Here is a 13,109-nt window from a genome sequence, read left to right on the forward strand (position 1 = left end):
ATTGCCAATAGGAGGATCTCCATAGCATTAGTGATCTCGACATTCAAATGCTCATAACTCTTTTATTGCTAGTCCTATTTTACTCAAAGTTTTGTTGATCTTATTCTTTGATTTTTCTGCTTTCACAAAAGCTAACTTGCTCCAAGAGTTTCATTCTCCTTTAATAACATTATTATTTATTATTATTATTATTATTATTATTATTTCATTATTATTATTATTTTATTGTTATTATTATTTTATGATTATTATTATTATCATTACTATTATTATTATTAATCTATTATCATTAATCATTATAATTATCATTTATTATTATTATTATCATTATTATTATTATTAAAGCACAGTGATCATAAGAAAGATAGATTGTTAAAAAAAAAAAATTGGGGCTTCCAACAATTTTAGCTAGGCCTGGGATGGAACGGATGGAATACCGGAATCCATGCAATGTGTGCGGGTTCCGGTTTTGTTTTTCTGTTCCGGGATTCCGATAAAACAATGTAAAACATAACAAATAGTTAAACATTTTCTTTTTCTGAATATCTTAACATAATTATCAGGTAGGTTTTATTCAGTCTTTATACCAATCATAACCCAGGTTTCTTTGTTACATTTTAGGTGACCACCGAGAAAAATATGATGAGAAGATGGGGAAAAAAAATTGCGGATGTTTATGTGGCCATCTTGTTCTCTTTGTTAGTAGCTAAGCTACAAGATGCATATGGAGGGTGGCGGACTCTATATGCGTCTCGTAGCTTAGCTACTAACAAAGAGAACAAGATGGCCACGTAAACATCGGCAAGTTTCTTCCCGTCTTCTCATAATATTTTTCTCATTTTTTTTTAATGATTGCTTGTTTTAAAGAAATTCTGACATGACTCAGGCCTAATTTTAGCACAAAGTTAGACCATGGCCTAAATTAAACCTGACTTCAGAATATGTGCCAACATGTTTATTGCAGTCATAAATAACATAATATTTACTTACAGTATCGTTAACTGTATGATAATTCTCCGATGGAATCAATTCTTGGTCTTTATACCAGGTGAAATTATTTGATGTTAGTATTTCTCCGTCAGCTCTAGTCTCATTCCTCAAGACACAAGTGATGTTCAAGTCTGTCCCTACTTCTATGACACCACTTTCAGGGAAAATATCAGCTGTAAAGAAAAAAGATAATAATCATAATAATAATGTTGATAATTATACTTGCTTATATAATGGTGAACACTATTCAGAAGACTTTAATCGTTCAACAATAATCCAGCACAGTTACCCTAGCTTACCCAGAGCAACTATTTCACACTTTGCATTTCTAGGATAAAGTCCTATCAGAAAGAATGTGGACCACAATTTCAATGTTGTTGATCTTATCAACTTCAAAACTGTAAACTTTATTTTTAAATCAAATCAAAACAACATATAACAACAATCATTCAGTGAAAGCTAAATCTGTCTGAAAATGACAAAATTACAAATTTTGTTACTTGAAAAGTAAAAAGTGAGAAAATAGAAAAAAGTCTAATCCCTATAAATTTTCAAAACATATTGTTCTCTAAACATCCTAACCCGAAAGATTAAATGCACTACGAAACACAAAGTTGCCTTTACCAACCAAGAAGTTTTGTAATTTCTTTTACAATCAAAGCTCAACAATTTCTTTGTCTGTTTGCAGTTTGCTTTACTTTCAACGACTAATAAAAACAGCTGGTTTCATTCACCAAGTTACATATGTTATGTAACTTCAGGGTTTTGTCCTTATCAGAGCATTCACCATAATTTTTTTTTATGTAAGTTTTTTTAACCATATTCCTGTCTTGTCTTGAATAGAGATCTGGGCCATGTCTTACAAAGAGTTACAATTGATCCAATCAATCTCAACTCTATGGAAATCCATCTATACCAAAAAAATTCTACAGGAAATTTGCACAATCTCCTTGGTAAACAAAGAGAATCACACTGAATCTTCAAGAGAACAATGAATGCATGAATAAACATCATACCTTGAAAGTATTTTAAACAAATTTGTATTTTAGATGTTGACGCTGCTGGCCCTCCATAGTTGTGGTCGATCTATCAATCGCAACTCTTAGTAAGACGGGACCCTGATTTCAATCGATCTATTATTAAATTGAATTGAATCGCCTAAAGAGGAAAACCAACTCGATATGGCTTCTCAATACACTCTCTAGTAAAGTTTTATAGTATTATTTGAATAGGTGAGTTTTGAATGCTGTAGAATTTAGAGGAAAATGCTAAGATTGAAAAAAAATATAAACCATTTTTCAATCATATTTCATTAAATCTGTAAAACTGACACATCATTGCTTTCCTTCTTTAAAATGAATATATTATAAGAGAGTTGTGGTATTCCCCAGAGAGTTTAACTATGAATCTATTCTTGAATCGACTTTGATAACAGGAAATCATTTTAAAAATCCATTTTCGAATACAATCATTAATTTTGTGTTTATCTCGTAAAGCACTTCCTTCCAGTATACAAGAGATATTTCCACAACAAAACTGCACACAAATTTCACTTTCAATATAATTATAAAGCATAAAAAATTCACAAGAAGAATTTTAAGAGCGGAGAAAACAGTATACTGGTATATGCCTGACGAAGTGTATAAAGGTACCAAGAAAAGAAAAAGAAAAAACTTACTGTTAAACTTATACTGATTTAATTATGGTAGCCATTGTCATACTTGAGGATATTCCATCAAACTTTTTCAAGTTATTTCTAAGTAAATGTTTAATGATGATTGGAGTGTTACTTGCTTTATTAGCATTTAGGATCAGATTGGATCAGATTTGAGACGTTTTTATTTCAATGGCTACATAATTGATGATAGTCTGTCGTGAATTGCAAACGAATGTTACATATTGACTTAGTCAAATACTTCAACCAAATTGCAAAATTTAAAAAGGTCTAGTTTTGACAATCTTACATTAGAAAAAAATATTCAAAACATATATTATCACTCATCCAAAATTTCCCAAAACAGTCACAATTTTGTTACTCCATTCCACCGTCCAGTAAAGTTATTTGAAGTTTGGATTGCAATTTTAAACCACTTCAGGCAAAAAGTGAAACTTTAATAACACTAACAAAACTGACTTTTGCTACCTAATAAGTTTCATGTCAGAGAGGTTGGGAATTCCCCATATTGGCACTGAAAATGTCAGCTTTACAAGAGGAGTAACACTCCATGCTATCTTCAGTCAACAAAGCACTACAATGTCAAAATAAGATTAAATGACAAAAAAAATGGGTGGTGTATTTTGGCAGGATTTTCATACTGAGAGAAAAATTCAACTTTCAGAAGTTTTTAAAACTTATTTAGAATTTCACTTCAATATCATAAAATCATTCCATAGTTTGATTCCTCTACAACATAGAGAATTTTGGGTTATTTTAGTTTTTGAAAGATATTGGTGCCTTGGTGGATATCTGCTGAATGACGCGTAAAGTATGGATGGTAAGATGGTTTTGTGTTGAAAAGATTATTAAAATATTTGGCAAGAGATTTGAATGGTAATTGTACATGAATATATATAGTATACATATGAGCCAAGTCACAAATTTTCAATATTTTTACAATCAAGAAATAACTTATTTGTGTGACTATAAAAATGTGCATTGCAAACTGTTCTTACTTACCATTTTTTAATAAGTAATAATATATGTAAATGCGTTTTAAATCCATTCCCCATAGCATACAGTAATTAAAGATATAATTATGACAAAGAGAAAAGTTTGCGTCAAATTTCTGATTGACTCAAAACAAGATATTTCATAGAACTGTAAAATATGTATTTTTCAAAAAAAAAATATTATTATAATTATGTGAATACATGAAAAATTGAAGTGGACAAATAAATGGGTGGAATTGAATTTAATATAAATGTTTGCATTGAAATAAACACAATTTACATCGTAACTTCCCTTATAATACCTTGAGAATTCTTTGGATCTAATAGAAATTGTGTTTAGAAATAATATCATTTACATTGCTATTATTATCATCATCATTATTACCATTATCATTATTACTAGTAGTAATAGGTCCACAGTATAAGTAGTAGCAGTAGTATTAGTAGTAGTAGTAGAAGTAGCAGTAGTAGTAGTAGTAGTAGTAGTAGAAGTAGTAGTAGTAGTAGTAGTAGTAGTAGTAGTAGTAGTAGTAATAGTAGTAGTAATAGTAGTAGTAGTAGTAGTAGTAGCAGTAGTAGTAGTAGTAGTAGTAGTAGTAGTACTACCAGTAGTGGTAGTAGAAGTAGTAGTAGTGATAGTAGTAGTAGTAGTAGTAGTAGTAGTGGTAGTAGTAGTAGTGGTAGTAGTAGTAGTAGTAGTAGTAGTAGCAGTAGTAGTAGTAGTAGTAGTAGTAGAAGTAGTAGTAGTAGTAGTAGTAGTAGTAGTAGTGCTGCACTCGACCCAGGTGAGGTGAATGGGTACCCGGTAGGAAGAAATTCCTCAAATGCTCGAGTGCCCGATCAAGGTAGCCGTGCTAAAGCCAGGGTAATAATAATAGCAGGGCCCGCTGGGAGAACAGTTTTCGGAACTGAAGTGGCTACCCTGGGTAAATAAGCCGTTATTATTAGTAGTAGTAGTAGTAGTAGTAGTAGTAGTAGTAGTAGTAGTAATAGTAGGAGTTGTCGTCATCGTACATCGTAGTAGTAGTAGTAGCAGCAGCAGCAGAAGTAGTATATTATTATTATTATAGTGTTTGTTTTGCCAAAACTACTGTTAGCCTTTGCTAACTTAAATATGAAAAGACATTTTCAATTACAGCAATATTGATATAACAGGATCGTAATGTCCCAAAGTACTGTGTGAGTATACCTATTTTTGATGAATGGGAATTTAACAGCATAAGACTTTTCAAATAAAATAAATTTCCAGGTGATACATATCATCTGGTAGTCATACTTAACTATCATATTCAAAGTTGTGTTAATCTAATTTTAGCCTAGTTTGAAAAACAACCATTTCTGTTTGTTGGTTTCATTATGTATGAATCTGGAAAGTAGATTATCTCTATAAAAAAAGCAGTACCTTTAATTTCACAAGGGATGTGCTCCTAATGGTCACTTCCAAAATACCTCAGCATGAAAAGCATGGATATAGCCATTTATGGAGGCAAAAAAAGTTTGTGTAAACATCTGTTTGTATGCACTAATGCAATCCACAGTTTTTTAATAATAATAATAATTACCATCAATTCCAATTACTGGTTGACATGAGATAAAGGTCATGAGAGCAAAGGTCAATCCCAGGTAAGTCCAAAATCCAGGGCATTGGTCCACCATTGTTGCTTTCCTCCTCCTTACAACACTGTGACTGGAAGCTCCTCCCCCAACCACCAGCTGGTCAGCATTCCTTGCCTCACTGAGTGGCATCCCTCTCATCTGATTGGTCAAAAGCCCAGCACAAGCCTCACTTCCTCGCAGCTGATTGGTCAGTGGGCAGTCTTGGCACACTGCCCGATTTCCTGCCATACACTTCCTCATTCCTTTCCCTTTCACACACTCACCAGTGGCCTTGGGTGTAGGTGGCTACTAACTTTTTTTCTAAACACAGAAGAAAAAAAAATGGAAAAGAAAAAATACATTGGAGTAGAGTAACAGATGGTTGTTGAAGATAAGGATCTAATTTCCTCAGGGTGTTCCATTCCCCTTGTTTATGCCTGTGATATCTGAAGCCTGTTGCTGTTAGCTATTGCAAATAAACTTCACAATTTGTCTTGTTATATGTCCTTGACAGAAATATGATGATCATATAAATGGAACAAAGACTTTTGATGGTAAATGTACACATGACCAACGTATGATAGGAAAGAGATGTAACTAAGGAAAGTACATAACCCTAGATCTACTCAAAATAAGTTCGAAGTTCAAGTTTGGTTGTTGTGGGTTTTTTTCTTGGGGGGGGGGGCTGAACAAGCATTGTATCACAATTTGATGGTACTAATTCTTTTTATTTCACAGATTGATACCTCAGTTACATTTGCTCTGCGGCAGTTGTATGGCGAGTCGAAAACAGCCTTTTTAACATTTTTTGTAATAGCTACTGTACATATAGGGGGTTTGAATAAAACTGAATAAAACTGTTTTTTTCGACTTGTCGTACGCCCGCCATAAAGCAAATGTGACTGAGCAGGCACGGTGAGAGCTAAGGGGTTTGAACAATCCCCTGATTATACAACCTTTCATTGTCTTCTGGAAACAGGGCATTGGATTGATTTCATTTTACTGGATTTCATAACAAACTGATATGGGGATGAAATTCAGCCGTTCTTAAACATAGGCCTATAGGTCTACCCTGTACTCAATGTAGTCTGCAGGCACAGACCCTAATTGAAACTTTGATCAACAAGTGTGTCTCCACGCAAAGACTAGCACATACAAAACATTCCGAGCAAGAGGGCCTTCAGTACACAAGGCATGAGTAGGCTGTAATTCAGACCCTTTACTCAAGTGAAGGGTTTGCACAGCAGACTATACTCAATGTGTGTTTTCCAAACAAAATAATTATATATGGACCTATGCTCTAGTAAAATTATTTTCAACTTTTATTTTTGAGAACATGACATTATAAAGAATATATTGCTGTTATGTGTGAAAGTTTGACAAGTCAACACTCTATTCTTGGTGAAATTTCTGCAGGCCTTCAGTAATATCAGAGAAAAAAAAATTTCCATGGTAATATTCATCTCTCATTTTCTCTACTTTTATTGAAATTAATCAACCAAACATCATTCAGAGCAACTCCCCTTTCAATGTTAGAATTCAGTGGCACAAAAACAAATAGTAAATTAATCATGAAAATCAAGATAATTCTCTACATTTCAGAACCAGCATATTGGTTTCGTTCAACATTTTCTGCTAGGTCCATTTTTCAGAAGAAGAAAAATTGAGCACGAATTTCCTTTAAAAAACTTTTAAAATGTTTATTTTGCTTTGTGTGTTTTGCTCATTAAAGGAAATCAAGTTTTATTGTAATTAAATAAAGAAATGGAATTGAATTGAAAAAAAATAATTCTGTAAGGCGAAATACTTTCTGGAGTCAAAGTAGCCTACATCAAACCAGTGTCAGACTCAATATTTTTCATACTTCATTTAATTTTTCATAATTCAAATTGATTCAGTTGCAAACAAAATGCTTTAATGAGTCATACAAAACTATTTTTTTCATCTGTTTCAGGATGAAAAGAAAATTTCTGTTAAAACTTCAAACAGACTCAGGGCAAAATCTCTTCATTAAACATAAAATATTTGTCTTTCAAAAATCAATGAATTATACAATAAAAAAGGGCCCAAAGAGGGTGAATAAAAAGGAACATATTTATCATACAACATCCATTCACATACAAAACCAAGGGGAGAAGCAGCCGACCTCACGTTTTGCTGGCAAACAACATTTTTCCCTTGTGAGTTTAGTCAACATTCAACAGACTTTCTGTCAACTAACTGTGCTTTGAAGTTCAATGCTTCGATGTACTTTTCATGGAAAAGTATGTCTCGGGAGGGAAAAAAAGCCTTGGGACAAATATTGGGTTACTTCCAAAGCAAGAAATATAGTTCTACATTTCTGTTTGTGCTCATTTTCTGGTTGAAAAAAGATTTAGTTCAGTGCCATTCAGTATTAGGTTCGTTTCTACTTCAAGCATAAGGGCCTACCAGAATTACTTTATGTGGGTCCATGCTATGATGCAAGGGATGTTTTTGTTCTTTGCCCCCCCCCCCTCCAATTTTGAAATCCTGGACCCACATCTGCCAGTTTAAAAATAAATCTTTTGTTTCAACATTGAATTTTCATAATGGAAATAGTCATGGATAAATGGGAATACACACTATAATAAAATGATGCACTACACAGTAAAAATGTTTTTTTAATTTTGTATACAACACTGTTTGCTATATGAACCTTAAAGTAGTTGTTTAAACAGTTTAAAGGGAAAGTTCACCCTGACAAAATGTTTATTGTAAAAATAGTAAAAAAATAAATATATCAAATATTGGAGAAGGTTTGAGGAAAATCCATCAAAGAACTAAAAAAGTTATTAAAATTCTAATTATTGGATTTGTGACATCACATGGGAGAAGCTCTCCTACATAATTGAATGGCGAGAAATCAATGAAAAGCCATTTTCTCAGAAAATTGAAAATAGTTTTATTGTGCCTTCAGTATATCAATAGAGAAATCATTTCACACCCATTCCTAAACAGTAAACAAATAAAAAGTCATCACGAACCATTAAAAAAATATAATTTATGCATTTTATATTACATAACATATACATTGTATGGGGCAGCTGCTCGTTCATGAAGTCACAAATCAAAGACTTGAAATTAAAATAACTTTCTTAATCTTTAAAGTGTTTAAACAGTTAAACAGTTTAAAGAGAAATTCCAGTATTTGCAGTAAACACTGATTTCATGAGAAAGTCTGTAAATCAAGGCTTAATTGTCAGTATATCATCGAGGATCTAGATCTGGTACAGTTACATAAACTGAACTTTGTGAAATCTTGAAATCTACGCTGAAAAATGTTCACACTGAAGATCACCAACACAGATAGGCACACGTGGGACAGTGTATTATTATTGCTAAAATAAAGACCCGACGGAAGTGACCGAATCCGCGCTTATTTTGCTTATTTCTCAGCAATCACACAATTTCTTCCAGAATCCTTTGGCACATATTTTTTATTCATACAAACAGACACTTAGGTGGTCATTATATTAGATTCTGTAAAAAGTCATTTTTAGATCGTTACCAAAACTGGAATTTATCTTTAAACAAGTGTTTAAAATCTTACACAACAACTGTTAAGCAACTACTGTAAGGTTCTCATACTACAGTGTTGTATAAAATTTTAAACAGCATTTTCACTGTGTAATAAATTGATATCTTTAAACTCGATCTTCATTTGAATAGATACCCTGTAAAACTTTTGGGGGGGAACTGAGAAAAGGGTCATTTACAGGGGTGTGGACAAGTACCTGGACAGAAGACTAAGTGGGAGGTGGAAAACATTTCCTGTTATGCGAACTTTCTTTTGTCATCTTTTATCACAAGTTTACTTTTAAAGATACCTTACTTGACCCACAGGTCATCTGCACCAAAACAAAGGATGTCACTAGAGTAAACAATGGCAGGAAAAGATACTTCTGAAGCCTGAGCTATCAAGTATAGGCCTATTCATTCATATATAAAAAATCCTACTACAATACTGACAAACAACAACAGTTACAGTTCATTAATAAATTCATAAGATTAAGTGAGGTAGAGAACTTATTTAAAACAGGCAAGCAGTCTAGAGGCCGGGCTGTGCAAAGAAGATTTTCTTGAAATTACAAAACGTTAATTAAATGTATTGAAAATGCAATTTTTGGTAATCTTCAAAAATCACTTTCATATTAGTGCTTATTCATAATCCCACTAATTTCATGAACAGAAAATTATTTGTTGAATCCTTTGCATACCAGTTTTCAATACCACTCACATGAGAAAAATTTCCTTGATTTCTCGACGTCATTAGTAGGGCCTATATTATTGTTCAAACTTCAATCAACAAGACATATTGAAATTGCAGGCTCTACTGAACAAAAATGATTTCAATTTCCATCTTCAATTACCACTTTCATGAAATATCAGGCAATCAACAAACCATTAATAATTTTGCATGAATCTACTTTCCTACCTGGATTTATAGATAGATCTACATGTAACAGCTGTAACAGCTGGTCCAATTCACCAGAAAAATGCATCTCACATTCTCCAAAATACTGGCAAAGATAAGAAATTGAACATTTTTTTTCTCTTCCATTACAAACATGCATGAGTCAAATATTGTGTAGGCATGTCTGGGGAGAAGGGACCAGAGCTGGGCCTCAGCCCAATGCTATTCAAAAGCTTCTCCTCCCCAGGGTTGACCTCTCCAATAAGTGCTTCACAGTTTTATCTAATGATTAACTCACTGGTGGATCCTAGTCTGCTGGGCAAACCCTTCACTTGAGTTAAGGGTCTGAATGTGCAGCCTACTCATGCCTTGTGTACTGAAGGCTAGTTTTGCATGTGGTAGTCTTTGCGTGGAGGCACACTTATTGATCAAAGTTCCAATCAGGGTCTGTGCCTGCAGACTAGGTGGATCCAGGGGGGAGGGCACAGCCGGCCCATGCCCCCCCCCCCCCCCCTTTGAGAGGTACATGTATAATTAAAATTTGTAATGTAAAAATGCCATTAAAACACAAGTGTGCCCCCCCCCCCCTTTGCAAGTTAAGACTTTTTAGTTGGTTTTTTTTTTGCTTGCTTGTCAAATTTTTCCTTGGGGAAAATGTGCCTGCCCCTCTTTTGAAAAATCCTGGATCTGCCCCGGGATCACCTTATCTCGAATGACCTTTGTTATTTTTCATTAGAACAGGGACATAAGAGGGAGCTCAAAAAAAGATGTTGCATAAACTCTCCCGACATAGCATCCGGTGGTATTCAAATTCTAAGAAAGAAAGACATGGCATTGATCAGGAAACTATCTAGAATAGTTACATCAGTGATCAAATTCAGAAATCATTTGTTTGCTCCCCTTTGATCTTTTGGCACATTGGCTATAAACATGTTACTCTTCAGTGGATAAGATGAAAAGATTATTCTGAAAGAAATTTATAGAACAATCATCAAATCGCAAATGCTCATTTTCAAGTGAATTTGAAAACTACCTGGGTTTATCTTGAATGACCTTTTTATCTCCTGAAATAATCATGTTTTGTGTTTACTTTTAGATCTGTTATTCAAGCTTTAACAAATTTATTAAACACACCCTAATTCAAACAGATTTATGTGGCCCCAAGATATTTGATTTCTAGGCAGTCACATGAATTTTCCATTTACTTTTTACTCTACAATTTAATATTGGTCATTCATTGTTGAAAGAAATGACATTTAAAAGCTTTAAAGACCAAAATGAAATAAATTCATCAAAATGCAGTCGTATACCCAAAATAGTTGACCTATTTTACAGTCGCTAGATCAAATGTTTAATACATTCATGCCCTTTTATTGCTATTGAGTGTTAATGTAGTCCTTATATAGGAAGCGTTTACAGCGATGAACTTCTGGTGCCAGGCATGGGCTGTGAACGAATATCCCTGACGTCATAGGTGGGTGGCTCACAAATTCCTATCAAAATCAAATCCCTTGGTAACAATCAATCGCAATTACCATGTGAAGTTTGACTGGTTTTCTTGAATTTCTTCTAAATTCATCCACCTGGGAGAGATTGCATCGAGAGTTGTAATCAAGCGCAATTCAACAATCAATTGATTGATTTTAAAAAACAATCAGAAGCATGCATTTGAGACTGAATTGTGACTGATCAATTGAGTTACGTTTGTACATTTATTTCAACTCTTTCTGCAGCAGAGCTTGTTTAATGCATCTTGTTTGCCAAAATTGAATAATTGTGCTAAAATTACATGCATCCCCCCCCCCCCTTGTCTGCTGTGCAAACCATTCACTCGAGTTAAGGGTCTGAATATGCAGCCTACTCATGCCTTGTGTACTGAATTGAAACAGCAAGTTTTGTATGTGCTAGGCTTTGCTTGGAGACACACTTGCTGAATGCTGATCAAAGTTTCAATCAGGGTCTGAGCCTGCAGACTAGCCCCCTCCCGACATTCTAATGTCCTTCAGCCTTCATACAAGTATACAGGAGCATCAGGTTTGAAAGGAAACCATCTCCATGCATAGAGCAAAGTATATATATTATCTGTAGACACTGCTTCTGACACTGACACAGGACATGAGAAACATTTATTTTAAAAAATACCAAGTATAAAGAGCATTTAAATAGGCTATATGCATACAGGCAAGGAGCTTAGAAAAAGCAGGGCCTGGTTGCATTAAAGTTACTAGATTATTTATACATGTAGTATATAACTTTGCCATCCTGGTAACTGCCCATGGTAACAAAGCTAATCACATTTCACATCAGCAAGAGATCCCCAGGAAAAAATGCCAGTCAGTAAATCAAATTATTACTTTACTTTTGTCAGATTTTATTCAAATCTTCAACCACCAACTCTCCTTAATTCTGTTAATTTTAACTGATTTTCATGATGTAGGTCTACAACGATTTCAACGATACTAACAGTTTCCAATTTCCATATTACAGGCGAAGAAGAAGGGCAAACTTTAAAATGGTATCTGGACACAGACCTAACAATTTCTAAATCAACTTTCCTTTATAAGCATATGGAATCATACATATTATTTGTCAGACGAAAGATGTGATGGTATTGGTTAAAGGCCAAGTCCACCCAGAAAAATGCTGAAAATTTCATCAAAATCGGATGTGAAATAAGAAAGTTATGACATTGTAAAGTTTCGCTTATTTTTCATAAAACAGTGATATGCACATCTCAGTGACATGCAAATGAGACAGTCGATGATGTCCATCACTCACTTTTTTCTTTTGTTTATATTGTTTGAATTATACAATATTTCATTTTTTTACAGATTTGACAATAAGGACCAACTTGACTGAACCATATGTATTAAACAATGCTAATGCCACATGTACCGGGAGGAATTAATCGTTGTTTCACTTGAAAATAAGGAGAAAATCAGAATATTTAATATTTCATATAATAACATAGAAAAGAAATAGTGAGTGGATGATGTCATCAGTCTCCTCATTTGCATACCAACCAAGATGTGCATATAACTGTTTTGTGAAATTAAGCGAGACTTTAAAATGTCAAAACTCATAACTTTCTTATTTTACATCCGATTTTGATGAAATTGTCAGTGTTGTGCTTGTTGGATTTCTATCTTTTTATTCAAATCAACTTTTTGTTGGGGTTGACTTGTCCTTTAAACAGGATGTACAAGTCTGGTATGAACATAAATGAGCCTCAAGAGACTTGAGAGACTCTCCTATGAACATCACCTACAACAAGTTGGTATCAACAGGTGGTTTCAAACCGCCTCGATCACAAGAATCCCCGTTAAATTACGAGAACATTTTTAGGCTAAAAAATACCCATTAATTATTCCTGCATTCACACCGCCCCGAAACATACCCTTCGGGATAAGTTCCTGAA

The 13,109-nt window shown here is 33.8% G+C and overlaps 1 protein-coding gene across 1 annotated transcript in view; it reads right to left on the reverse strand.

Moving 5' to 3' along the window:
* LOC129270924 (uncharacterized) overlaps positions 1-9,737 on the reverse strand; it is a 45,449-nt gene extending 35,712 nt beyond the window's left edge. The window contains exons 1-3 of the mRNA XM_054908261.2: positions 9,713-9,737; positions 5,223-5,577; positions 991-1,163 (exon numbers count right to left, since the gene is read on the reverse strand). Of these exons, the coding sequence (XP_054764236.2) occupies positions 991-1,163; positions 5,223-5,517 (468 nt within the window). The 5' untranslated portion in view covers positions 5,518-5,577; positions 9,713-9,737. The remainder of the gene's footprint in view (positions 1-990; positions 1,164-5,222; positions 5,578-9,712) is intronic.
* Positions 9,738-13,109: the final 3,372 nt, after the last annotated feature.

Source organism: Lytechinus pictus, chromosome 11 (genome assembly GCF_037042905.1).
Source record: "Lytechinus pictus isolate F3 Inbred chromosome 11, Lp3.0, whole genome shotgun sequence".
Taxonomy (NCBI): Eukaryota; Metazoa; Echinodermata; class Echinoidea; order Temnopleuroida; family Toxopneustidae; genus Lytechinus; species Lytechinus pictus.